The 27,093-nt window shown below is 60.2% G+C and overlaps 1 protein-coding gene across 10 annotated transcripts in view; it reads left to right on the top strand.

Annotated features, from left to right (window-relative positions):
- Window positions 1-27,093, top strand: part of DLGAP4 (DLG associated protein 4) — a 155,724-nt gene that overhangs the window by 94,455 nt on the left and 34,176 nt on the right. For 2 of the 10 annotated variants that reach the window (XM_064729788.1, XM_064729792.1), the window contains exon 1: window positions 21,835-22,063. In XM_064729788.1, the coding sequence (XP_064585858.1) occupies window positions 22,033-22,063 (31 nt within the window). In that variant the 5' untranslated portion in view covers window positions 21,835-22,032. The other 8 variants (XM_064729782.1, XM_064729785.1, XM_064729784.1 and 5 more) reach the window with 8 other exon arrangements.

Here is a 27,093-nt window from a genome sequence, read left to right as displayed (position 1 = left end):
CAGCTGCCACCTCAGGTCACACTGCCAGGAGAGGGCTGGGGCGGGCCCTGGGAACAGACCCCTACTCCTCCTGTGGGGACACTGATGCTAATGGGGTCCATCTCCCACAGCTGTCCCAGCATGTCCCTGTGAAGGGGACATGCCAGCCCACCCACTCTGCCGGGTGTGACCCCATTCCCTGCAGGCCTCCCACGTGTCCCCACTGCCTGCCCAGGCCCTGCAGGTGCTGGGGACACTCCTGGGCAGGTGGGGACCTAGCAGCTCCATGTGGCTGTTTCCCCTGAGTGCCCACACGGCCGGGAACGCTGAGGAGCCACATCTCACTGGGCACAGCCCCCAGGCCCCACGGAGCCCCCTGTACCCGAAGGTCAGCAGCCCTGACTAACGCTCCCCCCTTATCTCCACGCATCCCAGGACGCACCGGCATGCCCGGCCAGCCCTGCCCTGCCCAGCTTCCCCGGAGCACTGGTAGGAGCCCAGCGGGCAGGGTGGGCACAGGGCAGTGCCAGCCCCGCTTGCATGGCCTGCATGGCTGATGCTGCTTTGAGACCCTGGCACCTGCAGCTCCAGCTCTGCAGCAGCTCCGAAAGCAGCGCTGGAGCAACGTGAACCTGGTTGTGCCCTAGAGAGGAATGAAGGCAAATAAGCCAGGCCTGGGTGGGGGGAGGAGGGGACCAGCCTGTGCATGGAAATCTCTAGCATCCTTTTAATGCAGAGGTGCCAGGGGCTTCCCTGGCTGTGCCCAGCCAGGTTAGAGGCTTTAAAAACTGATGAATTATTGAAGCACACTCAGCTTCCAATACCTCGCTGGCCATGGCTGCAAATCAAATTTCCAAGGGACTGAACTGACTGCATCAGGAACACCAGCAGGGAAAATGATCTTGCCCTGGTTTCTTTTTCTTTCCCCTGCTTCTTCCCGTTAAGCATTTGAGGTTCAAGAGCTGCAGGCAAGCAGCTGTTCCCTCAGGCTGCGGCACCGAGCCCAGCAGGCAGCCCCACAGCCCTGGGCTCGGGGTGCAGGGCTGCCCCGCTCCTTCCCCCCATGTAATGCCTCCGTTTCTCGACAGCCTGCCGCAGGGCTGTGGGCACAGCTGGGCGGCACGGGCCTGGCCAGCAGCTGGGCAGCGCCACCGCTCGGCTGGGAGGACACGGCCGCCCCGCAGGGCTGGGACCCGCGGCCCCTCAGCCCCGCGCCGACCGACGCAGGCAGCGCCCAGGTAGGGATCTGTTCGGAGCAGGAGCTTCTCCTGCTCTGATCCTCCTGGCACCGCTGCCCAGGGGCTCAGCCTGCGCCACCGGACTCGGAGCGGGCAGGGAGCGGCCAACAGCCACGAGTGGCGTGGCAGGAGGGACACAGGGGACACCAGGGTGTGACAACATCCCCAGTGCTGGGGCAGGCCCTGTGCTCGGTTCACCACCAGGACCTCGGGCACCCAGTCCCAAAACCACGGTGCCTGGTGCCCCCACACAAGCTGACAGGACACAGGTGCTTGGGCTCACCTTGTCCCCAGGTGTCCAATGCCAGCCCCAAAGATCAGGACACAGGGCTCAGGGACCTCATGGGAGGATGGGGCCATTGTATCCCAGCCCCTCCTTGGCACAGGAGAGGCGATGGAGATGTCACCTCTGGAGCCTGTGTGTGGGGAATGTCCTTTTGCAAGGCCATTATGTCCCCTGTCACACCTGGGGACAGGGTGAGGAACAGCAAGGATCTGCTTTCCCAGTGCCTGGGGGACACAGGGCCCTGCCCTGCTGCAGAGGGCACTGCTGCCAGGCAGAAATGCCCAGTGGGTGCCAGAGGTGCAGGGACACAAGGGAGGGCAGGAATGGGATGGGGACAAACAGGACAGCCCAGCCTCCAAAGTGTTTCACCTCTCCTGCCCCATTTGAAAAGTCCTTTGGGGATATTTTGGGGATTCATCAGCAACCGTTGGGGGTCCATGTGATGTTTCCAGGCCCTGGAAACATCCATAGCCAGATGTTGTAGCTGGTGATTGCCCAGCCCCAGGTCCAGCCCTGCCCCATCAGGGTAGGGGTCTCTCAGATCAGTCCCTAGGATGACACAGCTCCATCCATCCTTAGAGCACAGTCCCCAAGCAGGGAGGCTGTGCTCCACATCCCCAGTCCCCCTGTTCCCATGGGCCCCTTGGGCAGCTGAGAGTGCAAGGAGAGAGGCCAAGGAGCTCCTTGGAGTGGGAGATGCCCCAGGCAGGAGTGAGCAGGAGCTGTGGATCCACAGACAGCACCGAAGTGAGGCAGTGTGGTGGCTCAGAGGGGACAGTCACCACTGACCTGATGCATCATCCAGACCAGCCTCCCCATCCCCACCTACATCCAGACCACCCCAGAGCTTCCTTAACCCCCAGGAGCCCTGAAAATAATTCATCATCCAGAGTGGGTGGCCTGAGCAGTGCCAGTGCTGAGCGCCTCACGCCAGCCCCGCCAAGCTGCTGTGGAGCAGGAGCACAGCCCAGCCCCTTCCCGAGGGTGCCCTGCCAGAGGGACAGCCTGGCTGCAGCTTGCTGCTCGAGGACATGGCTGAGCCCATGGGACAGCACGAGGGACAGGGAGCAGCGCTGTGCCCGCAGCAGTGCAGCCTGTGCATGGCCCTGCAGCCCTGCAGCGCTCAGCAGGGCTTCTGTGCTGCATGTCCGTGTGTGCATGGCAGAGCTGGCACTTGTGTGATGGAAACCCTGTTTGCTCCTGCAGTCTCTCCCCCTGCCCTGCCCCGAGAGGAGGGAGCACTGCAGCTCCTGCCAGAGCCCAGCAGGGCAGCTCCCCTTCCCCTTCCCCCTGCCCCTGCTCTGTCAGGGCTCCAGGGACTGGGGGTGCCCCAGGGGAACCTCCCCCGTGGCCCTTCCCTCATGGCAGGAGAGCAGCGGAGGCAGACGGTGCTGCTGGCTGGGGACTGTGCAGCGCCCGGTGACAGTGCAGTGCGGTGGCACACTCGGTGACAGTGCCGTGGTGGCAGCAGTGGAGCCCAGCCCCAGGGGTGGACACATGCCTGGATCCCACACCCCTGCACCACATGGCACCACATGGACCACGACTGAGCACAAGGAAGGACCCACATCCCGCAGCCCCATAAAGTCTCTGGACCTGGGCATCCTCTTGCTCCCACTCCTTCCACAGCAGCCAAAGCACAAGGGGCAGAGCCAAGGCCGCACCTGGCAGAGCAGCAGGAAGGGCAGCAGGGCCCCACCAGCTGTGAGGAGCTGCTCTGTGCCCAGCCTGGGTGCCCTCACCCCACTTGGGCATGACACACATTCTGTGCTCAGAGCCCCAGGTGTCACCTGCCAGGAGCTCTGCTGCCACCGAGGGGCTGCACTGGCCACTGGCAGGTCTGTCCTTGATCACAGCAGCCACTCTGGCTGTCACCCCAGGGCAGAGCTGCACACTGCAGGACAGGTTCCTCACGTCCTCCTGCACAGAAGCCCAACCCAGAGGACCCCAAACAGCACCCAAAGGACCTGCACTGCTTTTGCAGGGCCCCCAGGGCACCTGCTTGTCCCTGCAGGTGTGACACTCAGGAATCACTTGTCCTGCTCTCTGTCCCACGGGAGCTGTGGCACCTGTGGACATGCTCCAAAGTGGGGCAGTGGATTCAGGGGTGTCCTCTCAAGCACCTTCCTTCCCTTGAGTGCTGAGCTGGGATGCAGAGCACCTTGAGAGCAGCTCTGTGCCCTGCTGCCTTGCCAAGGCACAGAGCAGAGGGGAGGCAGGGAAAGCAGGATTAAGGCACCTTGGTGAGGGCCAGGTGCCACTGGAACTGCTGCTGTGCCCAGGGAGCCCAAGGCCAGGGGGCAAATGCAGCAGCCATGGCAGAACTGAGCCGCTCCCAGCCCATGCCCTTGAGCAGTGGCAGCAGAGCAGCTGTGAGACCCTGAGGTCTGAGAGCCCCCACTGTCCTGGGCTGGGCTCAGCACCCCTCACTGCCCCACACCATCCAGCTCTCCAGCCCCTCCTGCCCCTCACCAGGCCCTCCTACCCCTCACCAGCCTTTCCTGTCCTTCACCAGGCCCTCCTGCCCCTCACCAGCCCTTCCTGCCCTCACCAGTCCCTCCTACCCCTCACCATCCCCTCCTGCCCCTCACCAGCCTCCTGCCATCACGGGGTTCCCTCCACCCCTCACCATCCCTCTGCCCCTCAACCAGCCTGCCTGCGCCTCCACCAGCCCTCAACACTCTAAGCCCTGGCCTGCCCTCAACGTCCTCCTACCCCTCTCCAGCCCTTCCTGCCCTCCCAGCCTTCATGCCCTCACCAGTCCCTCCTAACCCTCACCATCCCTCTGCCTCACCACCCTTCCTGCCCTCACCATCCTCCACCCCTCACCACCCCTCCTGCCCCACACACCTGCCTGCCCCTCCAGCCCCTCTACCCCCCTCCGTCCTCTCACCAGCCCCTCCTGCCCCTCACCAGCCCTTCCTGCCCCTCACCAGCCCCTCCTGCCCCTCTCCAGCCCTGCCTGCCCTCACCAGTCCCTCCTACCCCTCTCCAGCCCTTCCTGCCCTCACCAGCCCTTCCTGCCCTCTCCAGCCCTTCCTGCCCTCACCAGCCCTTCCTGCCCTCTCCAGCCCTTCCTGCCCCTCACCAGCCCTTCCTGCCCTCTCCAGCCCCATGCTGGCCCAGGCCCCACAGGCAGAAGGTGCAGCTCAGCCTGAGGAGAAGGCAGGCAGTAAAATGCAGTCTGCAGTCAGAGCTGACACCAAGGTGATCGATATAAAAGTGATTCTCAGGGTCCTTGTCTCCTCTGGAAAGGGTCAGAGCCAGGCATCTCAGTGACCTGTGGGACCCTCCCAGTGACCTGTGGGATTCTCCCAGTGGCAGGGCTCAGCTGGAGCCAGCAGGGTCCCTCCTGGCCTCAAGGCCACCGGTACAGACAGAGGCAGCACTCCCACCCAGCAGGGAAAGGGTTCTCAGCTCTTGCATTTACCAGGACCTGAGATTTGACAGCCACAGCCCCTGAGCTGGACAGTGGTGTGGGCTTGGCCTGGGAGCCATGGCCAGGCATAAAGATGGCAGGAGCAGAGTGGAAAGAGCTGAGAGATTCCACTCCAGCAGCAGTGGGCCCAGGGAGGCCTGGCCAGTGTGTGTGCCTCACATGGGAGACTGGCTCCACTTGGGTCCCAGCTGGATCCCACACACCTGGATCAGCCCTGCCTCTGTTCCACGCCCCCAGGAATGTGGGTGCTGGGCCATGGGTGCACTCCAGGCAGGAGCCTGTCCCCAGAGGAGCCCCAGGGGTGGTTTGGGGGCTGTTCCAGAGTGGGCACATGGAGCAGGCTGGCAGGACACGGGCTGAGTCCCTTTGGGCAGGAACAAGCCCTCAGCTGTGAGCTGTGCATTGAGCCTGCACCTGGACACAGCCTGCAGACCTGAGCCTCACCTGGAGGTGCTCCAACCCAGCAGCATCAGACACAGCCTCAGACTGGCCCTGGCTGCCAGGGAAGCCCTGCTGGGAGCAGGGATGGGAACAGGCACTGCAGGGCTGGCTCCTCACAGCTGCAGCACAGCCCTGTGTCCCCAGAGCACTGTGAGCTGTGGCTGCTCAGCCCCACAGCTCCCTGGGCAGCAGGGCACGTCCAGCAGCTCCATGCAGCACAGCCAAGCTGGAATCTCTTGTCAGCACAGGCTGTGCTCAGCACAAGGGCTGGCACTGCTCCCCATGGCATCCCAGCTGCTGCCCCAGTCTGGGCTGCCCTGGCACTGGGGTGGCATGGACATGGCTGCAGCCTCAAATCTGGCCTGGCTGCTCCTTGGCCACGTCCTCGAGGGCAGGACAAAGGCCAGCAGCAATCCAAGTGAGCCACAAAGCCAAGGCTTGCTCCTGAAACCTGGGCCTCCCCATCTCTCCCCTGACTTGTCCCACACCACATGTGGCTCATCCTGGTCACTCCTGGGCACCTGGCTCTGCTTCTGGTCCCCCTACACAGATGGGCAGGGAGGTGGTGGCTGCTGTGGCTGCTCAGTGATTCAGGCCTCCCATGGCACCAGCAGCTCACTCCTGGCTAGTGAGGGAACAAGAGACAGTGTCTGCCTTGAACTGATTGTGGAGTTGTCACCTTGCTGGGGTTAGAAGTGCTTTTCATGCCCACGGTGCCTCTCATCTCTCAGCAGAGATTCCAGCACAAGGTCTGTGTGCCCAAGCTGCTCTAGAGGGACTTGTGAGAGCCTAACTTGGTTTCAGAAAGTAATTTCAGCCACTCAGAGTCACATTCAACTCAAAACCTTAAAGAGCCCATGAAGGTCTGGGCTCTTAGCCCCAAGCCCTGCTCCACAGCAGCACTTTTATGTTCAGTGACATGGTCTGTGTGATGAACAGCCAGGTCCAGCCCTGTCCCAGTGCCCCACACAGCCCAGTGAGACCGTCCCCTCTCCCCCTGTGACGCCTGGCATTGTGCAGCTTGTCCTGGCTGTGTGAGCATGTCTGGGATGGAGGTGTCCAGCGGCAGGGAATGGCTGTGATGTGCTAAAACAGAGGCCACCAAAGCAAGGGCTGCCTGGCATGAACTGCTAAGGGAGGGTTGTGAAGGATTTGTGTTGTTTATTCCCACTACACCACAGCAGAAGCACAACCATCTCCCCAGCTCCCCACGATCCTGCTGGTCCCAGGATGGTGGGCTGTGCCCTCCCTCACACCTGCTGATGCTGCCCTTCCTCCTGCAGGTGCCCCACGGGGAGTGGAACAGCACGCTGTCCCGGGACAAGGACAGCGAGATCCCGTGCCGGCGCATGCGCAGCGGGAGCTACATCAAAGCCATGGGGGATGATGACAGCGAGGACTCAGAAACCAGCCCCAAACCATCCCCGAAAACTGCAGCTCGGAGGCAGAGTTACCTCAAGGCCACACAACAGTCCCTGAGTGAGCAGAGCACCACACAAAGGTAACGCTGGACCTCCTCTGGGAGCTCTGCACAGGCCCTCAGGGCCACCTCTGGAACAGCCCTTGGGTTGCAGCACCCCACAGAGTGTGGCACCAGAGCCCAGCAGGGCTCCTGCACCCCACAGAGTGTGGCACCAGAGCCCAGCAGGGCTCCTGCACCCCAGCTCTAACAGAGACATGTGGAGACAGCAGGACAGGAGAAGATGTGGCACCCCATCCTGGTGATTCCCAGTAGCCCTGGTGTTAGGAGCTGCTTTAGGTCCCTGTCCCCTCAGCCATGGGGGGAGCGCTCCTCTGATGGAGCTGTGGGGATTTCCTCTCCAAGCATCCTCTGCTCTGGGGGAATGCAGAGATCCCAAGCCCAAGAGGCCCCTTGACCATGGAAGCTGCTCACCCAGCATGGCTGAAGACACAGCCTGCTGGGACTGTGCCTGGAGCTGCTCTGCTCCACAGGTATGCAGGTGTTCCAGGTGTTTCACCTCTGGAACAGAAAGGTGGCACACTGGGCTGGAGGATATCCTGAAGGGCTAAGAGGTTTTTGAAGGAGGAAGACCCACAGTGGTTTGAGCCAAAGCCAGGGGAGCAGAGCAGGAGCTTTGCTGGGCCAGAGGCTGGTCCTGCAGGAGGGGCTGTGTGTGAGCTGGGCAGTGATGCTGTGCAGTGTCCTCAGCACCTGCTCCACATCCCGGAACAAGGCACCTGGGGGCTCTCAGTGCTCCGGGTGCTGCAGCTGGGGCTACAGAGGAGCTGCTGGGGATGAACTGCTGAGGCTCAGCAGGCAGAGAGAAGTGGGGTGCAGGCAGTGCAGGGGCACCTCACAGAGCCTTTGCATCAAGACCAGGTGCTGCTTTCTGCTGGGAGACAGTGACAAAATCAGCTGTGGGGAGCCCTGGAAATGCCTGCTCTGGATCCATCCCTGTTCCCAGCCCTCACATTCACCTTAGGGGAGCAGGGTGGTGTCCCGGAGTCTCTGATGGAAAATTCCCACCTAGAGAGGCTGGGGCTCCTTGTGCCCATGCTGCCTGTCCCTCGGGATGTGGCTGCCCTGAGTGCTGGGCTCAGCCAGGGCCGGGCCAGGCTGGGGAGGCTCTGGGAGCACAGCGGGTTGGGACAGAGGGATCGGCTGTGAGGGCTCTGAGCACGGCCCTACAGGAGCTCTGCGGGGCAGGACCCGGCGGAGCCTGGCCGGGAACGGAGCCGGAGCTGGAGCTGGAGCTGGGGATGGAGCTGGGACTGGAGCCGGAACCGAGGATAGAGCCAGGGCTGAGACCAAGGATAGAGCCGGGACTGGAGCCGGAACCGGGGATAGAGCCGGGGCTGAGACCAAGGATAGAGCTAGGACTAGAGCCGGAACAGGGGACAGAGCTGGGACTAGAGCCGGAACAGGGGATAGAACCAGGACTGAGACAAAGGATAGAGCCAGGGCTGGAGCTGGAACTGGGGATAGAGCCAGGGCTGAGACCAGGGACAGAGCTGGGACTAGAGCCGGAACAGGGGACAGAGCCAGGACTGGAGCCAGAACCGGGGATAGAGCCAGGACTAGAGCTGGAACAGGGGACAGAGCCGGGACTAGAGCCAGAACTGGGGATAGAGCCAGGGCTGAGACCAGGGATAGAGCCAGGACTAGAGACGAAACAGGAGATAGAGCCGGAACCCCTGTTATATAAAAATATAATAACTCTGAAGGAGACAGAGGTGGGCTTTTCTCTGCTACCCATAAAACTGCCTAGTCCAGAAAGCATCTGGATGCTTTCCAGTATATAGATGTTTTTCCCTCAAAATGTATGCTCTTTCTCTGATGGATACATTAATCAAATCATATTTTTAATACTGTAAATACATGTAAGGATTTAATACTTTGGCCCTGGCTCTTTACCTAAATGTGTGGATTTTACACCAGTAACACTGGTGACTTAGTGTGGGTTCCTCATGATTTATTCCTGTGTTGCACAGATTGCAGTTTGTTTCTGTGACCCCTTCAAGGGTGAGACCCTTCACAGTGGTCATCTGGCTTAGCTCTGTTGCAGTGACTGCAGTCAGAACCGTTGACACAGGGGATAGAGGCGGGACTAGAGCTGGAACCGGGAATAGAGCCGGGGCTGAGACCAGGGATAGAGCCGGGGCTGGAGCTGGAACAGGGAACAGAGCCGGGGCTGAGACCAGGGATAGAGCCAAGAATGTAGGCGGGATTGGGGCTGGAGCCGGGAATAGAGCCGGGACGGAGCCGGGAATAGAACTGGGGATGGGGATGGAGCTGGGGCCTGGCCGGAGCCGGGAATAGAACCGGGGATGGAGCCGGAGACAGGAATAAAAGCGAGGATGAGGCCGGAGCCAAGCATAGAACCGGGGATGGGGCCGGGGCCCGGCTGGAGCCGGGAGGAGAACCGGGCATGAGGCCGGAGCCGGGAACAGAACCGGGAATAGAACGGGGGATGGGGATGGGGCCTGGGCCGGGGACCGGCCGGAGACGGGAGTAGAGCCGGGGATGGGTATAGGGATGGGGCCCGGCCGGAGCCGGAGCGGAGCGCGGCCGCCCCCTGGTGCCCGGCCTTCGCCGCCCAGCGCAGCCCCGAGCCCCGGCAGCCGAGGGACCCCGGGCTGGGCCGGGGGGGCCGCAGGGCCAGCCAGAGCCAGGGTAAGGCACAGGGCCGTCCCTCTGCGAGGGTCTCCGCCCCTCCAAGGGCTACTGTGACTCGGTTACCCCGCGGGCAGGCGGGGGAAGGCCGGAGGGGTGGCACGGAGGGGAAGGCCGGAGGGGCGGCGCAGGGACACTGCCTACACCAGGACGCGGCTGGCTCAGAGCATGAGCTCACGGATAAAAACCTCAGCATGAGGGAGAGCCAGCAGTCAGCAGAGAGCCCAGCACTGGGGTGTCACATGGCCCGTGGTCCCCAAGACACCCCAAAGGTGTCCATCTCCCCTGGCAGAGGGGACAGTGCCCCACACCCATCCCACCCCGGGATGGACACCTCAGAGTTCCTGTGGGATGCCCACAGGCTGCACAGAGCCTGCCGTGCCCCCAGCTCTGCTGTCCCCAGGCAGGTGACAATGGGAGCTCTGTACCCACGGCCCTGGCAGACGTGGGGGAGGCGGCCATGAGGGCCTGTGTTGGGATCACAGCCCATTCCAGAGGGAGAGGCCCCACAGCTGTCCTGGGCCACTGTGGCTGGCGATGTCCCCTTCCGTGTGCACCCAGCCTGTGCCCAGGACTCCTTCACACACAGTCTTGTGGTGGAACAGAGCCCAGGGGAGCCCCATCCTCCCCCATCCCTCCCTGCCCCATCCTTCGCCATCCCTCCCTGCCCCCGTGTGCCTGGGTCTCAGCCAAGGTCTGGCTGGGTCAGGTTCAGTGAGAGCCCTGCTCTCCTGTGCACAGCCTGCTGCTCTGAAACTGCCCAGGATGTAGTGGCAGTTTCTCCCAGCAAAGCTGTACTGGAAATACTGATCCTCTGCTCATGCAGCATTGTCATTCCAGCTAGGTTCCCACTGGACTTCTTCCAGATAATCTATACAAATGTAAATATATGTATCTTGCAGTTGTTTCCAATTGCAAAGTCCACAAAATACAAATTAAAAGTAATTTCTCACCTTGCCTCTCCCCCCTTTTCCAGCAATCCAGGCAGTGCTGTGCCTGGAGGCTGGCACAGATCCCACGTGCTCCCTAGGGCTCTGCTGGACTGAGTTGGCATCTGCACTGCATTCCTGGGGCAGCAGGACCCAAAATCTTGTCCCTCTCCTTCCACTGCACCCCACAACCCTTTCCCTGTGTGCCATGCCCAGCCAGGGGCTGGCAGGGCAAGGAAGAGCTGCCTTCTCCACAGCCGAGCAGTGGGCACAGTGCCCAGCATCACCTCAGTGCTGCCATGTGTGCCTGTGCCTGTGCCCGTGCCTGGCAGAGGGCCCATGGGCAGGGGGCTCTGGCTGTGGGCAGGGGGGTCTGGCTGTGGGCAGGGGCTCTGGCTGTGGGCAGGGGGGTCTGGCTGTGGGCAGGGGGGTCTGGCTCTGCCCCAACGCTGCCCCTGCCATGGAGACACCCTGACACCCTCTCTGTGCCAGCAGGAGCCTGGACCGCCTGGACTCTGTCGAGATCCTCCTACCTCCGAAGTTCCCCACCTGGGAGGAAGAATACAACCAGATCTCTGACAGTGCCAACGAGTCCAGCTGCATCAACCAGGTGAGGTGCTGGAGTGCTGGCCCACAGTGCTGGCACAGGCAGTGAGGGAGGAGGCCAGCTCAGGGGGGAAGGAGCATCTTCTTCCCTCTTCAAAGCAAGGCACTGGCTGTGCTCCAGGAGCTGCACAGGCTGTTCCCTGGCAGCTTTACCACTGTCATGGCCAGCTCTTTAATCAGGATTCCTATTGGACCTCCTTCCTGCAGCTTTGCCTCCTCTCACACTGCTGGTGCAGCCAAAACCCCTCTGCCACAGATATGGTAACACAGAGGGTGCCCCACCGTGCTGGGGGAAGCTCATGGCCGCTCTAGGTGCAGGGTCTCACTGTGTCACTCCCCAGAACCATCTACAAGGCTGCTCAACCTTGCTGCAAGCCCCTCATGCCCACTGGGTTGGTCCAGAGCCAGGGCCAACCTCACCTGATGATGTCCAGCCTGGGACCCCGCAGGGTCACCAGGGACAGTCACCCTGCTCAGCTCAGAGCCTCACCCCTTGTGCAGCAGACTGGACCCAGGAACAAGGAGCCCACAGCTGGGGAGGCTGTCCTGCCAGCCCACTGGGGATGTCTCTTTTGGATATTCCTGGGCACCATGGCAAAGCCAAGGATGCCTGTGAGATGCTGGCAGAGGGTGGCAAACCCCTTGCCACAAGGTGAGCTCATGCCCCAACCACAACATTTGGGATGCAATTGATGCAAAATGGGTCTGACTTCCCACTTGATGGATGCAGATCCCACTTTGGGATGCAGTTGATGCAAAATGGGTCTCACTTCCCACTGACTTCCCTATGGTTGTGGGGTTGCTCTGGAACTCCCTGGGGCTGGGATTGCTCTGGAGCTGCCTCCCAGGCCAGAGATAACTGGTGCCAGGATGAGCAGAGGTTCTGTGTGTTCATCTCAGCCCTTGCACCGCAGGGCAGCAATGGCCCCACAGCTTTGCCCAGTGAGCCCTGTCACCCCAGGCCTCCATCCCACCTGTTCCTGTGTGTCTGCATGGGCAGCACCCCCACACTGCTCTGTGTGTGTGCAGGGGGCCAGAGCAGCAGGGTGGGCATCAGGAGCCCTGGGGGAGGGGGGAGAAGGGCATGTCCTGCCTGTGTTCCCATCCAGGCCTGGGGGGCACTGAGCCCCTTGGCTGGAGTCTGCTGCTGCCCCAGAGCGGTCAGAGCCTTGGAGGGGAGCTGGGGGAGCAGGGGCATTGCTGGGCATTCCTGTTGCCTGTGGCCAGTCCTGACCCTTGTGCAGCAGCAGCAGCAGCCTGTGCTGGGTGTCTCGGTGCAAAGCGGGGTCAGCACCGCCCTGTCCTCGTCCTTTGCATGTCAGTCCATGCTGAAGTCCCTGCAGGAGACCATGGCTCTGTGCTCTGTCCATGTCCAGAGCTGCTTCCACGAGCTGAGTGCAGCAGCCCCACAGAGACATCAGGAGGGGCTTGGAGCTGAAGGGTCTGAGCAGCCGTGATGAGCCAGGAGCTGCCCAGGCAGCCAGCCCAGAGCCAGGCTGGTGGCACTGGGGTTGCTGGGGACACCCCACATGCCACAGTGCCTGCTCACGTGGGGGGCTGCTGCCAACACAGGCACTCTACTACTGTCCCCTGAAAACCAGAGAGCTCAGCTGCAACTGGTCAGGATTGAGAGGCCTCCCACAAACTGTGTGTCTGTTGATCCAGAATGGAGCTGGTTCATGGTCAGTGTATGCTGGTCTCACCCATCCCAGTGCCAGAGGAGTTCCTGCCCTGCCCTCACTCAGTGTGACCTCCACCACCTTCCTTGTGTGTCCAGCCAGACCCCAGTGTCTCACCACATGGAAACACCCCCAGCTCTGACAGACAAGTCCCCTCTGCTTGGTCCCACTCAGCTCCACCTCTGGCAGTCCGGAAATCACCAGGTGCATGTCTCAGCACCTCCTGTCACACCAAGGGGGACAGAGCTGGTGACCCCAACACTGCCAAGCCCCACCATGAGCTGTGCCCTGTGCAAGAGGGCCAGGCCCATTCCCAGAGCCAAGCCTCTTCCCTCAGGCACACTTTGAACCTAGATTCTCTCTGAGAGGGTCATCCAGGGCGGGTGGTGCCAGGCAGAGCCCCGAGGGTGGAGAGGAGGAGGAGGCAGCCGTGCCCCCGGGCAGTGCAGTGTCTGTCAGGGCTCTGTATGCTGAGTGTGTGCCGTGGCTTTGCTCTGCTGGGGAGGCAGAACAGCTTCTGTGTGGCTTCTTCTGGCACAGGGGGACAGCAGTGAGGTGGCCAGGCCTGCCCTGCAGGCTGCAGGACAGCTCCCCCCACACAGAGCACTCGGGCTGCCCACGGCTCTGTGGGCTCTGAGGTGTGGCCAGTGCTGGGGGCTACCCAGAGGTGCCCAGTGCCACCTTGTGCAGCTGCCCCTGTGTGCAGAGGGCTGTCCCAGCACGGTGTCCCCGGTGTCCCCTGTGGGTGCACACAGCAGGCTGAATGCTCAGCAGCTTCTCCCGTGGTTGAGGTGTCCTGTGGAGCTTTGCCGTGTCCGTGCCACTGTCTGAGGGGCGTGTGGCCTCGCTTGGCATCTTCTGAGCTCTGCAGTTTGTACTGAAGTGTCAGCAGCAGTGGGCCCAGGGACAGCCCCCTGCTCCCCTTGTGCTCAGTCACTGTGCAGTCACTGTCTGTGTGAGGGGCTCCCTGTTCTTGGCCTTTAACCTTCTCCAACTCTTTCTTCCAGATCTTTGGACCCCCCTCACTTATCCCTCAGATATTTACCCATGGAGAGCAGGTATTGTCCCACTGGTGTTTCTCTCATCCTTCCTCATGGAGCTTTCTGGGGCCAGCCTGGACACCCGTGGCAGGGTGTGAGGTGGGCTCTGGGGTCAGCCCATGCCCAGGCCAGTGGCAGGAGAAGGAAAAGAGGAGGAGAAGGAGACAGCACTCCTTACCCAGGCACTGCAAGGCAGCTGGAGAGCTTGAGTCCTGGGCCCAGCAGGGGCTTAGGGACCCTCAGTTTTAAGGGGAAAGCAGATGAACTTCTTAAGCCAAACTTCGTGGAGCTCAGATGCCAGTGCTGGGCAGAAGCAATGTCCTTGTGTGCCAGGAGAAAGAAAGGGCCAGGAGAGATGGATGTGGGCAACAGGGCCAGTCTCAGCATCTCTCACCTGTATTTCAGAGCAGTCTGCTCTGGGCTGGGCCTGGTTTGACCTGGCTGAGCCTCTCCCAAGACTGAGTTTCCCCAGCAGCTGCCAGGGGACAGCAAGGCAGGGCTGTGGGCAGGAGGGAGAAGGGGAGGGCAGTGGGAGAGCTGCCCCTGCCCTGCTCAGCCCTGGCCACAGCCAAGCCCTCTCCTGGCCCTCACCAGGGATGGGGCTGGGGTGGATTCCGAGACCCACCCTAGGCAAGTGTGGGGGGCTGTCCCCCAGCCCACAGCTCTCCCCTGCTGTCTCCCCACATTGCCCCCCAAGGAGCAAGCATGCCCTGGTGGGCTACACTGAGGCTGAGGTATCCCAGCTGTGCTGGGACAGGGCCCTGGTAGTTTGCACTGGGATTTTGGCCACACGAGCTCTCAGCAGCAGGACAGGGGGTGTTTCAGGCACTGTGCTGGTAAGTGTCCCCTGCTCCACAAGCTGGGACCCGCTCCCCTCCAGGGAGGGGCCCTCTTCCCTCTCTCAGCAGAGAGCCCAGCAGCACTGACCACTGACCGCTGGACCTGCCGTGAGCGGGACCTGCAGGAGCGGCCGGAGGGCGAGGAGCAGGACGGACGGACAGATGGACGGGAGGGGAGGGGAAGGGAAGGGAAGGGAAAGGAAGGGCGGCTGCAGGCGGGGTCTGACCGGGCTGCCGTGTCCCCGTGCAGGCACCCGAGCCGGAGCTGGGGGAGCAGTACGAGCCCGTCTGCGACTCCACCTACAGCGAGGCCGAGTCGGCGGCCGCGGAGGTGCTGGACCTGCCCCTGCCCAGCTATTTCCGATCCCGGAGCCACAGCTACCTCCGCGCCATCCAGGCGGGCTGCTCCCAGGAGGACGACACGGGCTCCGTGCGCTCCATCTCCCCGCCGCCCACGGGCAGCCTCAGCGGCAGCAGGACCCTGCCCACCAACAGCAGTGAGTGCCGCGCCGTGCGGGGACCGGGACACGGGCATGCGAGGCGCTGGGCTCGGGTGCCTGCATCCCCAGCCGTGGCTGAGCGTCACTTTTGGGCCGTGTTGGGGCTTGCTGTGTGCCCGAGAGGATGGGCAGCAGCTGGGTGTGGGTGCTGGAATGGCAGACGGGCTCTGGGTGCTGTGTCAAAGGAGGTGTGACCAGCAGGTCAAGGGAGGAGATTCCTCCTGCTCTACTCTGCTCTTATGAGACCCCTCCTGCAGAGCTGACTCCAGCTCTGGGGCCCTCAACACAAGAAAGATGTGGAGCTGCTGGAGCAACTCCAAAGATACCATGGAGATGATGCTCCAAGGGCTGGAGCCCCTCTGGTCTGGAGATAGGCTGGGAGAGTTGTTCAACCTGGAAAAGAGAAGGCCCCAGGAAGATCTCAGAGGTTAGGGAGGTGCTTGCACAGGTGCCCAGAGCAGCTGTGGCTGCCCCAGGGATGGGAGTGTCTGAGGCTGGACCAGGCTGATCCAAGGTTGGACAGGGTGTGGATCACCCTGGTCTAGTGGAAGGTGTTCCTGCCCGGAACTGGGGTGGGACTGGATGAGCTTTAAGCTCCTTTCAACCCAAACCCTTCTGTGACTCTGTGGTGACACATAGAGAGAACACAATATCCCTGGCTTGCACTGAGTTTCAAGGCACCAACAAGCCTCCCCAAGCCCCAGAGCCCAGCATCCCTGTGCTGAGCCATGGCAGCATTTCCATGAGGCTCCAAGTCACTTGATTTGCCTTCCTTTGCATCATTTTCTCCAAGGCAGCCTGTGCCCTTCCCAGCTCTGGCCAGCCCCAGTGCTCAGATGGGGCTCAGGTGTAGCACAGGGTGTGAGGAGCTGAGGTCCCATCCTGGGGATAATTTTGGGAACTGGTTACCAAAGGTGATGCCTTGGTGTTCCTCAGCATGGTGGTGCTTGTTCATGGTGCAAGGCAGATGGCAGAGCAGGCAGGAGCAATGCAGAACCTCCCTAGGGCTGTCTGTGGAGGCAGCACATCCCATCCCATGGGTCCCCAGCAGGATGGGGCCTCTCAGCACCAGCCCTGGCACCAAGGGGGGTTCAGAGCAGCCTCAGCTCACCTGCTGTGGGCAAAGCTGCCACAGCCCTGGGATGGGATGGGAGGGATGGGATGGGATGGGATGGGATGGGATGGGATGGGATGGGATGGGATGGGATGGGATGGGATGGGATGGGATGGGACGGGACGTGATGGGCTGTCACAGGAAGATAGCACATCCTGACTCTGGGTAGAGTGAGGACTGGGCTGCAGGCCTTCCTCCCCAGGAATATGGGCATGGAACATCTCCCTTCAGTGGTCTGAGCTGCAGAGCCATCCCAGTCAAGGTCCCCAGGATGAGGCAGGAACTGGAGGATATCCCTGGGAGGGATGGGCTGTTTGCTCAGCCCGGTCCCTCCTTCCTGCCACCCTCTCTGCTCTGCTGTGACCCACTCTTCCCACCTGGCTGCCCCTGTCCCCCAGCCCTGTCCTTGCTCTCAGTGCTGCCACAGGTCCAGGCTGGCACTGGCACAGCACAGAGGGGGCTTCCAGAATGCCTGGGTGCTACCTCTCTCTGACATGACCCAACACAGTTCTGTTGGTTCCCAGAGCATCCTCCAGCCCTTCACATTGGCTGCTGGGCCTTGGGGAGGGTTTTGGTGGAGGATTGAGGAGCAGAGAGAAGCATCTGTGGTTGTGCATGCACAGGATGTGGGAGGCAGGAGACACATCTGGACAGCACTCACACCTCTAATCAGCCATCTGGGCTCAGTTCCCTTGCAAATCATGGAATTATTATGATTGGAAAAGCCCTTTAGGATCATTGAATCCAACTGTTAACCCATCACTGCCAAGGCCGCCACAAACCCATGTCCCCAAGTGCCACATCCACAAGATTTTTGAACACTTCCAGAGATGTGTTCCATCACTGCCCTGGGCAGCTGTGCCAGTGCCTGAGCACCGTTTCCATGAAGAGCTTTCCCTAATACCCAACCTAAACCTCCCCTGGTGCATCTTGAGGCCATTTCCTCTCATCCTGCCGCTTGTTACTTGGGAAAGGAGCCTGATCCCCACGTGGCTGCACCCTCCTCTCAGGGAGTTGTAGAGAGTGAGGTCCCCCCTGAGCCTCCTTTATTGCAGGGTGAGCCCCTCAGCTTCCTCAGCTGCTCCTGGGGCTCCAGCCCCTTCCCCAGCTCTGTTTCCTTCCCTGGATACATTCCAGCCCCTCAATGTCTTTCTTGTCACAGGGGCCCACATGGACACAGCACATGAGGTGTCTCACCAGTGCCCAGCACAGGGGACAGTCACAGGGGACAGCCACCCCATGGCTGGTACAGGCCAGGTGTCATTGGCCTCTTGCCCACCTGGGCACGCCTGGCTCATGTTCAGCTGCTGCCAGCCAGTACCCCCAGGGCCTTTCCTGTGCACCCCTGAGGCTCTGAGTGGCTGGTGGTGTAGGAGAGGGGCCTCCAAGCAGCAGGTGGCAGCTTGGTGGCATCAGCCTGGGCACACGGGGAGGGGTGGTGGGTGCACTGTCACCTGCAGCTGTAATGGTCACTTGTGGCCTCTGCTCCATGCAGGGCTCTGGGATGACACCATTAAGAGCCCTGAGCCAGACACATCCCAGGGACACCTTCCTTCATCCAGCATCTGTGCACCAGCCCAGAGCAATGGGCACCACCACGCTTTTGTCTGTGCAGGGACACATCCTAAAGCAGCCACAGCAGCAGTTCTGGGGCCAACACAGGCCTCTTGGTGCTTGAGGGCCGTGTGGGGGCTGCATGCTGAAGCAGGGGGATTTGGGCACCGCCTGAGGCAGGAGGAGGGGCAGCAAGCTGCACGGGGGTGTGTGGGGAGCACGGGGGAGAGCTGACAGCTGTCACACCCCTGCCACGCCGGTTCCTCCCACTAATGCCTGTGTCACCGGCACATTACAAGGCAATTAGCTCCCGTTTGACAGCCAGCGAGACAGATGATGAGCTGCCCTTGATCAGCCTTAAACAAAGCTTTGTGCCTGGCACAGCCGGAGACTCAAAAGCCCCTGTGGAACCCATTCCTCTAATTGCCAGGCGTGCAGTGACAGCCGCGCCCCTCCCAGCACCACAAAGGGCTCCCCAGCCCCGGCTCCTGCTTATTAGAGGCAGCTCTGGGAATTACTTGTTTAATAGACTGCTTGCAATGCAGAGCAGAGTATTTGATGTCCAGGGGAAACAGGAAAGCAGAGGTGAGCAAGCAAATACAGCAGGGAAAGCTCGCACCAAGCCAGTTCTACTCAAGCTCTTCCCAAGCCTCCTTGTGCCAACTGGTAACACCACCCTTGTTCAGAGCATCCTGCTCGGGTGTCCAGCTCCTTATCCTGTCTCCAGATCTCCTGCAGGGACGCCAGGGCTGCACACACCTTGTGCCCTCCATGTGCCAGAACTTTTCCAATCCCAGGTTGGGACAGAACAACTGCCCTCTGCCTCCCACCTGCTTCCTGTCTTTTTTTTATTGCTTTTGTTTCCCTGTTTGTGACTAAATTAGAGAGCTGGCTTCAGGGCCCATGGTTGTGCTGGGGGAAGGCACACAGTCCCCTGACACTGATGCTCTTGCAGGGGCTGCAGGGCTGTGCTTAGGAGGAAGGACAAAGTGCCTGCCCCCTCCAAGGGCTGGCTCACTGTGGGATGAGTTTCCACGGCTCCTGGGAAAGTCGTGTATCTTCCTCCTCCTCCTCCTCCTCGGTGTGCCGTGATCCCCGGGCTCTGTGTGGGCAGGCAGTTTCTGTTGCACTCCTCTTGGCTGTCATGGCCTTCTCTGCTGTGTGGGGAAGCAGCACGGTGGGAAGGCACAGGGAGCTCACACCAGGCCAGGAGCCATGGCCGGGCTGGGGCTGAAGCACCACTGCTGCCCCTCGCTAATCCCATCGGCCTGAGCTGACCCCACACAGCCTTTGGGAGGGACTGCTATCATTCCCTTCAGATTTTCTCCTTCTTTTTGACCTAGATTTCACGTTCCAGAAATAGCTTCCTCTGACATACAAGCAGGAAAGGGATTAGAGGGAGAGCGTGTGTGTGTGTGTATGTGTGTGTGCCAGGGAAAGATTTCTGTTGCGTGCTCCATCAGTGTTTGCAGAGGAAAAAAGGGCACGCACACACGTTCTGGGATGTATTCATGTGTCTGTGGGACAAAAAGAAATTCATGACAGCTGTTTCTGTCCACATTTGCCAATTCATTTTTCACCTCTGATCTGTCCCTTGTTATGATGGAAACTCCAGCACCGCCCCGTGCCCAGCCAGCGCTGCTTTTCCCCCGGAAGCCGTGCCCCGGCCACAGCCCTGCCCTCGGCTCCACCCCCGAGCCCAAACCATCCCTGCTTGTATGTGTCCTCTTGGTGCTGCCAGGTTTCAGCACTCCCACGGGCAGCACCGAGGGCTGTGAGCTCGCTGCCTGCTGCAGGCACATGGCTGGCACCCAGAACCAGCTGCAGTGGGTTTGAGCCCACAGAAATGCCCAGGTCCCCGGGAAGGGGCGGCTGCAGCCACGCTGTGGGTGCTGTGCTGGCACAGACGGGAGGTGAGCACGGCTCCAAGGTCCTGGCCCAGCCTGCCTTCTCCCAGCAGGGATCATCTACAAAGGAGTAGAAACAAAGGCAGCTGCCAGCATTTCCCTTTGCTGACATGGTCAGAAAGACAAGTCCTTCTTGTTGCTTGCTTTTATCAGCTTTGATAGCAGGAAAGGGAGTTGGTGCTGTCCTCGTGGGAGAGGAGAAGCCAAAGCACCAAGGGGTGCCTCAGCTCGCTCAGAGCTCTGGGAGGGCAGCACCAGGAGTCCGTGCCCAGTGCTGTGCTCTGCCCATGAGCAGAGCTGGCTGGAGGGCATTGTGTCAGGCACACAGACTCCTGAGGTCTCTCCTCAGGCCAAGGGGCCTGATGGCATCCCCACAAGCTGGCTGTCCTTGTGACCCAGGTGAGCACAGAGCTGCCCTGACACCACTCAGTCACAGATGCCCCTTTGTGTCCCCTCTGTTGGTGATGCTCAGCCCCTCTGTGGCTCCCCAGGGCCTCAGGGCTTGTGCCATCTCTGGGGCAGTCCCCTCAGCAGCCAAGGACAGCCTTAGCTGAGACAGACACACTTGTGCCAGGAGAGCGGGGCTGGGTGGGGTTGAGCGAGGCTCTGCAAACAGCCTGGAGCATTTTCAGGATGTCAGACAGTGCAGGCAAATGAGGGTTTCTTTGTGTATGTCTTGGTTTGGGTTGCTTTTCTTCTCCTTCATGCTTTCCCATTATCTTCTCCATCTCCTGAGCCATGACCTGGGTATTTGTGAGGGTTCAGGAAGAGACTGGCAGTTCAGAGCTACCTGGGAGACCCTGAACTGAAAACACGTTTCCTTTTTTCTTTGGTAGGCAGCGGAGTGGGGAGGCCCTAGGCTGAGGGTCCCAAAGCTCAGGGCTGACTCTGTGACCAAATTCTCCCTCAGCCCCATTGTGCTGCTGCTTCCAAGAGCAGAAGCAGCAAATCCGCAGCGATTCAGTTGCTGAACGCCGAGGGCGGCGGCGGCTCGGTCCTGCCTGCGGAGCCGGCAGCGCTTGAGCTCAGCGCTTTCCCACGGCGCTTTGATCGCTCCTTGCTGCACGCCAGCCCTTCTCCGAGTGCTGGGAGCTCAGCGAGCCATCAATAAATCCCAGCACCGAGGAGTGGTGGTGGCAGCGAGGGGCCGGGGCAGGACACGTTCTGCTGGCAGGGGCAGCACTGGGGCTCGCACGGCCCGGCCCTGCCCAGGGCCCTGCACCAGCAGTGCCCGCACCCGCTGCCCATCTCGGTCACACAGAGCGACTCCGGCCTCGCAGAGCTGTCCCGGGCCAGGGGAGCCTTGTGCTCATCAGCTCAAGATGTGAGGGATAGAGCTGGATGCTCCTGCAGCACGCAGCGTGGCTGTGCCCGGGGCGCAGACCCGCGTGGCTCTGCCCAGCAGGTTCTTCCCGCAAGCCGCACGCTCTGCCAGCCCTGCTCCCCTCCTCACCCGTGTCCTCCATCAGCCCTGCTGTGGCAGCCCCAGGGGAGGCTCAAAGCACAGCCCCAACACACCGCCCGCACCCGCTGAGCCTCCGATCCCTCTCCCCACGCCTAGCGGGGCAGAACTCCACCAGCAAATCTAGGACCAGGGAAAAACACCCACAAAGAAACCTCCTCGTCCCACTTGCTCATTTTCCACGTATTTCCCTCTGCACCGGAGGGTTCCTCTCGGCGATGCTGCAGGAGGTGCGTGGCTGTGCCCCTGCCCCGCCGCCCACGGGGGTCCCACCGCGCCCGCTCCGCGGCTGGAGCGGGGAAAGCGGGAGCGTTCCTTCAGCCAAACCCACGTTTGCGCGTGGGTGGGACCGCGGCCGCGCTGGGGAGATGTCACCGAGACAAGGAGACAAAGCTCCCGCGTGGGGTGGGAGCGGCGCCCGCTTTGTTCGGCAGCGCTCGGCTCCCCCCGCGGCAGCGGCGCTCAGGCAGCGGCCGCCGCCGCCCGTGTCCCCTCTCGGTGCTGCCGGGGGTCCGGCCGCGTGTCCAGCGGGGCGGAGGGACCCGCGCGGCCGTGGGAGCGCGGCGGGGCGGGGCGGGCGCGGGGCGGGGCCGTGCCCCGCGCGGGGCGGTCCCGGGGCGGGGCGGCCGTTTAATGCGCGGCCCCGCCCGGGCGCGCGGCCGGAGCGGCGGGCGGGCGCGGTGAGTGCGGCGGCGGCTCCGCGCGTCTCCTCCCTTCTCCAGCGGCGGCCGCACGAGCAGCCGGAGCGGCCCCGGACCGCGAGCGGCCCCGCCGGCGGCTCGTCCTCCTCTTCCTCCCCTCCGCGGGACCCAGGCCGGGCCGAGCGCCCTCGCCCCGCGCCCCCCCCGTCTCTCCGGTCCCCTCCGCCCCTCTTTGTGTCTCCCATGGCTTTGTGTCTGGAGCTCCTCAGGCAATGTGAGTGACCGCGCGAGCGGGGGGCCGAGCCGGGCCCTGCATGGCTGCGGGCGGGGGTGCCGCCCCCTCCCTCCCTCCTTCCCTCGCTGCTGCCGCTGCTCCGCCGCTTGCCGGGCCCGCCGCCCCTTCCGCTTCCCACGCGCGTCCCGGGCCTCCGTGGGAGCGCCGGGGCCGCCCCGCTGGGCTCCGGGCCGGGCTCCGGGGGCCGCTCCATCCTCCTCCTCCTCCCCCGCATGCCGCCTGCGCCGCGGGAGCCGGGCCGGGCGGGGGTGGGCGCTGCCCGCTGCCAGCCCCGCTGGAGCCGTCCCCGGGGCCGCGCGGGGTCAGGCCGGTGCCCGGCCCGGCGCTTCGGGCCCTCACGGAGGCTCCGGGTGCCGCGGGGAGGGAAGCGGCGCTTCACGAAATGGGTTCCCTGCCGGGGGACACGGGCCCTTTCTTTGGAGAGGCGTTCGGATTCTTCCTCGCCTGGAGAAGAAAAGGGAATTGTCTGGGCGAGGCACGGAGCTGAAGGCTGACATTTCGCAGCGCAGCGAGCTGGCACCTCCCGCCCAGAGCTGGCTCTGAAAAGTCTCTTTTTTTAGCCTGGGAGAACAGGTCCTGGCTGAAGGTACCTGGTGTGGCAGCCCAGGCTCGCCCTGTGCAGGAGTTGAGGCTGAACCCCTGGGGATTTAACTGCAGGTGCAGCTCGGCTTTAGTGTGCTTTGCAGGACGGTGAGGATGTTGCGGTTGGTTGTGAGCAGTCAGTAGATGTAGCCCTTAATTTGTGCTCCAGTCTTGATTAAGAGGCTCAAAAAGGAGGATTGTTTGCAGGATGCTGTTGGTAGTGTTAATATCACTTATTCTACAAAGACCTTGACCCCAGGGTGGGCAGGAAATGTCGTTGAGAACGGAATTAGGACCTCTGAATCCTAGGCTGTAGCTTGTCACTTGGGAGAGGAAAAGAAGAAAAGGGAGGAAAAAAAAAACCCACAGCATGTGGCATTGAATCCTAAAATAAATTCCAATCATGTGGGATGATAACAAGCCAGATTGCCAAGTCGTGTAAGTTGGCAGACTTGATTCCAGAGGGTCCAAATTACTTTGCTGGTAATTGCTCTTCCAACAGGCATTTGGTGCTATGAAGTTGCATGTGCTTGAAGGCATGGAGAAAAGTGTAACTATTGATCAAATTCAGTCCCTTTGGCTTTCAGATAAGTATTGATGTGTGTCTGCACCCAGATACTTGAAGGAGGGTTATCTGCAGAATTTGTCTGTTGTTGGCAGGTGTGGAAAACCTAAAACCTCATCTTTAAGGTGCAAACGCCAAACTGCCACATGCTAATTTTGCATCTGGCTTGCTACTTCATCCCACTTCTGTCATGGCAGTGTAACTTTGGGGTGCAGCTGAGGGCCCCAGGATCTGGGGAAGTGCTGGAGTGTAACTACTGTGCATTATGCCAGCGTGGAAAGGACAAGGAGACCCTGGGTAGCAAAGGTGATAAGGGAAGTGTGGGCTGTCTGTCTGTACGGTCCAGTGGGATCAGCAAAGCACAGTGTGCTGGGAGCCCCACAGGTCCTGTGTGGAGATGTAGCCGTGTCCCAGCACACGTTGTCAGCTTGTTTTGCTCACAGATCTGTGTGTCAGTGGTTGGGTGCTTGATCTGTGTGTGCACTTTGGGTTTGTGGACACTTCTGAGTGCTCAGCTCAAGGTTATTCTGCTGCCCCAGCTGATGCACGGGAGACCTGCTGCTCTGTGAGCGCGTTCCTGGCCGTGCGTGCTGCCAGAGCAAGAGAAATGTGAAAGCTTTCATGGGTAACTAATGACAGCCAGGCATTTACAAACAGCTGTGTGTCAGCTCTTGTCTCCTGTATGGATTTTCTTGTTGTTTGAGCCCAGACTGGGATGGTCTGGAGTGAGCTGGTCACTGGATTGTGTGAAAGTCACCGTGACACTTTAATTTTTCTCATAACCCACTTCGTGCACACCTGCAGAGCCAGGGTACAGCAGAGCCTGGTTGTGCCTCTTCAGCTGATACTCTTGCAACCTGCACAACAGCCTCAAATATTTTTTAATGGATTGAGGAGGTATAATTGGATTCAGAGCAGTGCAAGTTACAGGGACATATGTGAGTTGGAAGGATTAAGGCTGTGCAGGCGGGTGGCCTTGTTCAAGAAAAATCCCCTGTAATTTCTGCAGTGAAAAGTTGTCAGTGTGTTTTCTATCAGAGCAGATTTAAAAGGGAGGGGAGCAGTGCTAAGTATGATTGCTGTTTGCTGTGAAAGGCGATTAGAGTTCAGGCCTTGGATGAAGTTCTGTGAGGGCTGGAATTGGGAATTTGGGTCTCTCCAGAAGCTCATGGAAAAATGAGTTTCTTTCCCTTCTCCCCTGGTCTCCCACCTGGTCAGAAGAAGTGGGGTGCAGAATGACACCAGGGTTTAGCATAAGCTGCCTTTAAACAGGCAATAGTTAAACTATTTGCAGATGGGCCAGTTTAGGAGAGGAGAAAATATTCAGAAATTCTGTCCACTTCAATTTGTCTTGCAGAATTAATTAATTGCTGGCCCTTTGGTGCAGATCGGTGCATTAAGTATCAACCTTCTGTCCCCTGGAGAAGCAAGAGGAAACAACTTCTGCTCTGCTAGGGTCTGCCTGGTGAATGCAAAAGGCACCATTGCAAAAGTATTTGTGATTTTCACTGAAAACAGCCAGGTAAGTGCTCAGATCTGTCTGCCCACACGAGTCTGGTCTCTAATTATATGGGCAGCATTAGGTAGGCCAGTCCCAGTGTTGCCATAGCCCAGTGAGGCTGCTGGTCTGCTGTCACAGAAGGTGACAAGCATTGCTAGGGGAGTTAATGGTCCCCCAAACTGGAGACTGCTGCATTTCTGTAGAGGACAGGGCTGTGGGTTATGCACTGCCAGGCCTCTTCCCAAATTTCTGTACATCTACATCTCTCCTCCTTCCTTCCTCCTTAGCCTTGCAGTGTGAATTGCCAGTACATGCACCTGCTGGCACACAGGCAGGGTGCTTGATGCCTGCACAGGTGCTGCAGCATCCCCTGAGCACACAGTGCATGCAGAACTGGGTTATCCCCTCTGCTCTGCAGGGTCTAGAGGGGTGGAGTTTCTCAGTTTCTCTGGGAACACCAAGAGCATGAAACCAGTCTCTAAGGAGACTCACCCGAGCCAGGCTGTAGCTTGGTGCATCAGACAACAATACTTGAAAAGGAATGTGCATAAGTTTTAAACCTTAGCACTAGTATTTACATCAAGGGTGTGTTGACAGTCAGCCTTGTGTATCTCATTTAGTGCTCTTCATTAAGACATCCAGGTTTCACTGCAGTGAAAATCTTTTCACTGTGGTGGCATCTTTTCTGAACCTAGTTCCAAGAGATCAAAGCTTAAGCTGCTGTTTTGTCTCTCCAGTTTGAAGTTTGACCAAGAAACTTGAGTGGTGAATGTTTCAAAGATAAATTCTTACCTGTAGTGCTGGTCTGTCAGAGCTGGAATTAAAGTGGAGATCAGAAGTTGCTTATGCCTTTCTGCTGATGCACTGTCATAGTGCAAGGTGATGTTTGATGAAAGCTATTTAAGAGTTCATAAAAGGGAATTTTTATTACAAGTTCTCTTCATAAGATTAGTCAAACTTCTAAGTATTATTTGTCTTGTTTTGTTTCTATTCTGGGAGTGGTTAAGATCTACCTGAACAGGGCCCAGCCAGGCATCTGCTGTGTGCAGGAGGGATCTCCAAGCCTAAACTTCATACCCAGAGTGGGCTTATCTAGAGCTGCATTGAATTAGAAGTTAAAATTCAGAGGTTGAAGTGTGAATGCTGCATCCCTCTTAGGCCTTACACATAAGTCAGGTACCTGTCTCTGAGGCCAGAGAAGGTGTCCCAGAGCTGCTGTGGGGCTGTCCCTGAGGGAGTGCCTGGGCCCTGCTGCAGGCCCTCGTTAGGAGCTGTGTCCGTGCTTGGCTGCCAGCCTGGTCCGTGCTGCCCTGTGGAGAACAATGTGTGCAGGACAGCTCATGGCCCTGCCAGGGCGCTCAGGGCACGGCAGGGGCTGCTTTATTGGGAGCCCTCCTTTCCCTTGATTGAACCCTGAGGCTTTCCAGTCCCTCAGCGTGCCCCAAACATGGGGTTACAGCATTTCTGTGCAGGAGCTCTTCCAGGCTTTGGTGCGCTCCGTTGAGCAGCTCCCAGTCTGAGCTGCCCCTCCAGCAGCAGGCCCAGACTGGGAATTCTGGCTCTGAGCACAGTAAGCTCCCTGGCAGTGCAGGACTGCTGTGATGCCCAGCCTTGTACTGCCTGGGCTGGTGCTTTCCTGGGGAGAAGGTGGCTTTGGGGAGATATGAATACTGGTGGAATGGAGCTGGAAAACTTCTCCCAGTGCCTGAAACAGTGTTTAGTCTGATCCCTTGGAAGTACAAGGGTGTTGGACAGTGCTTGCACCTCCTGAGCTCCTGGTTCTGGACAAAGCAGCTACTTTATTTCCAAAGTATTGGGTTTCAGTGATGCTTAGGTTTGCAGCGTGCCAAGCGCCAGGCCTTGAGCAGGGAATCCTGGATGCTGGGAAGCAGAGCCCTGCTCACCAGCAGCCTGTTGCCTTGGCCACGGTGCTGCTGCTGTTGGCCTTTGTTCTTGGCACAGGCTCAGTGTCAGCGTTGCTGTCACCCTGCAATCTCCTCGCTGCTGCACGACCAGCAGCGTGGTGCCACACATTAACTTTTATCGCTGCTCCTTTGAGGGCCCTGCTGGAGATGAGTGCTGCAGAGCACCCAGGTGCTGAGGGGACACTGCCAGAGCAGCCCTCCGGGCCCTGCTCCCTCCCAGGAGCTGTTCTCACACAAGTCAAGCACTGAACCAGGCTGGCTGGGGGATCAGCGCTTTGGGGAGGGCAGCCAAAAGGCCTGCTGGAGCTGTGGCTGCTGTCACCGTGCCTGGGTGGCTGCTGCTCACTGTCCCAGCTGTGTGAGGCTTTGCACAGCTCTGACACATTCCATCTGACACACCAGGGCTCTGTGTGTGCCCAGCCAGGAGGGATCCCTG

The sequence above is a fragment of the Zonotrichia leucophrys genome, chromosome 20 (genome assembly GCF_028769735.1).
Source record: "Zonotrichia leucophrys gambelii isolate GWCS_2022_RI chromosome 20, RI_Zleu_2.0, whole genome shotgun sequence".
Lineage (NCBI taxonomy): Eukaryota > Metazoa > Chordata > Aves > Passeriformes > Passerellidae > Zonotrichia > Zonotrichia leucophrys.
The sequence above is the reverse complement of the archived record's forward strand: the minus strand, read 5'-3'. Positions and strand labels throughout refer to the sequence as shown.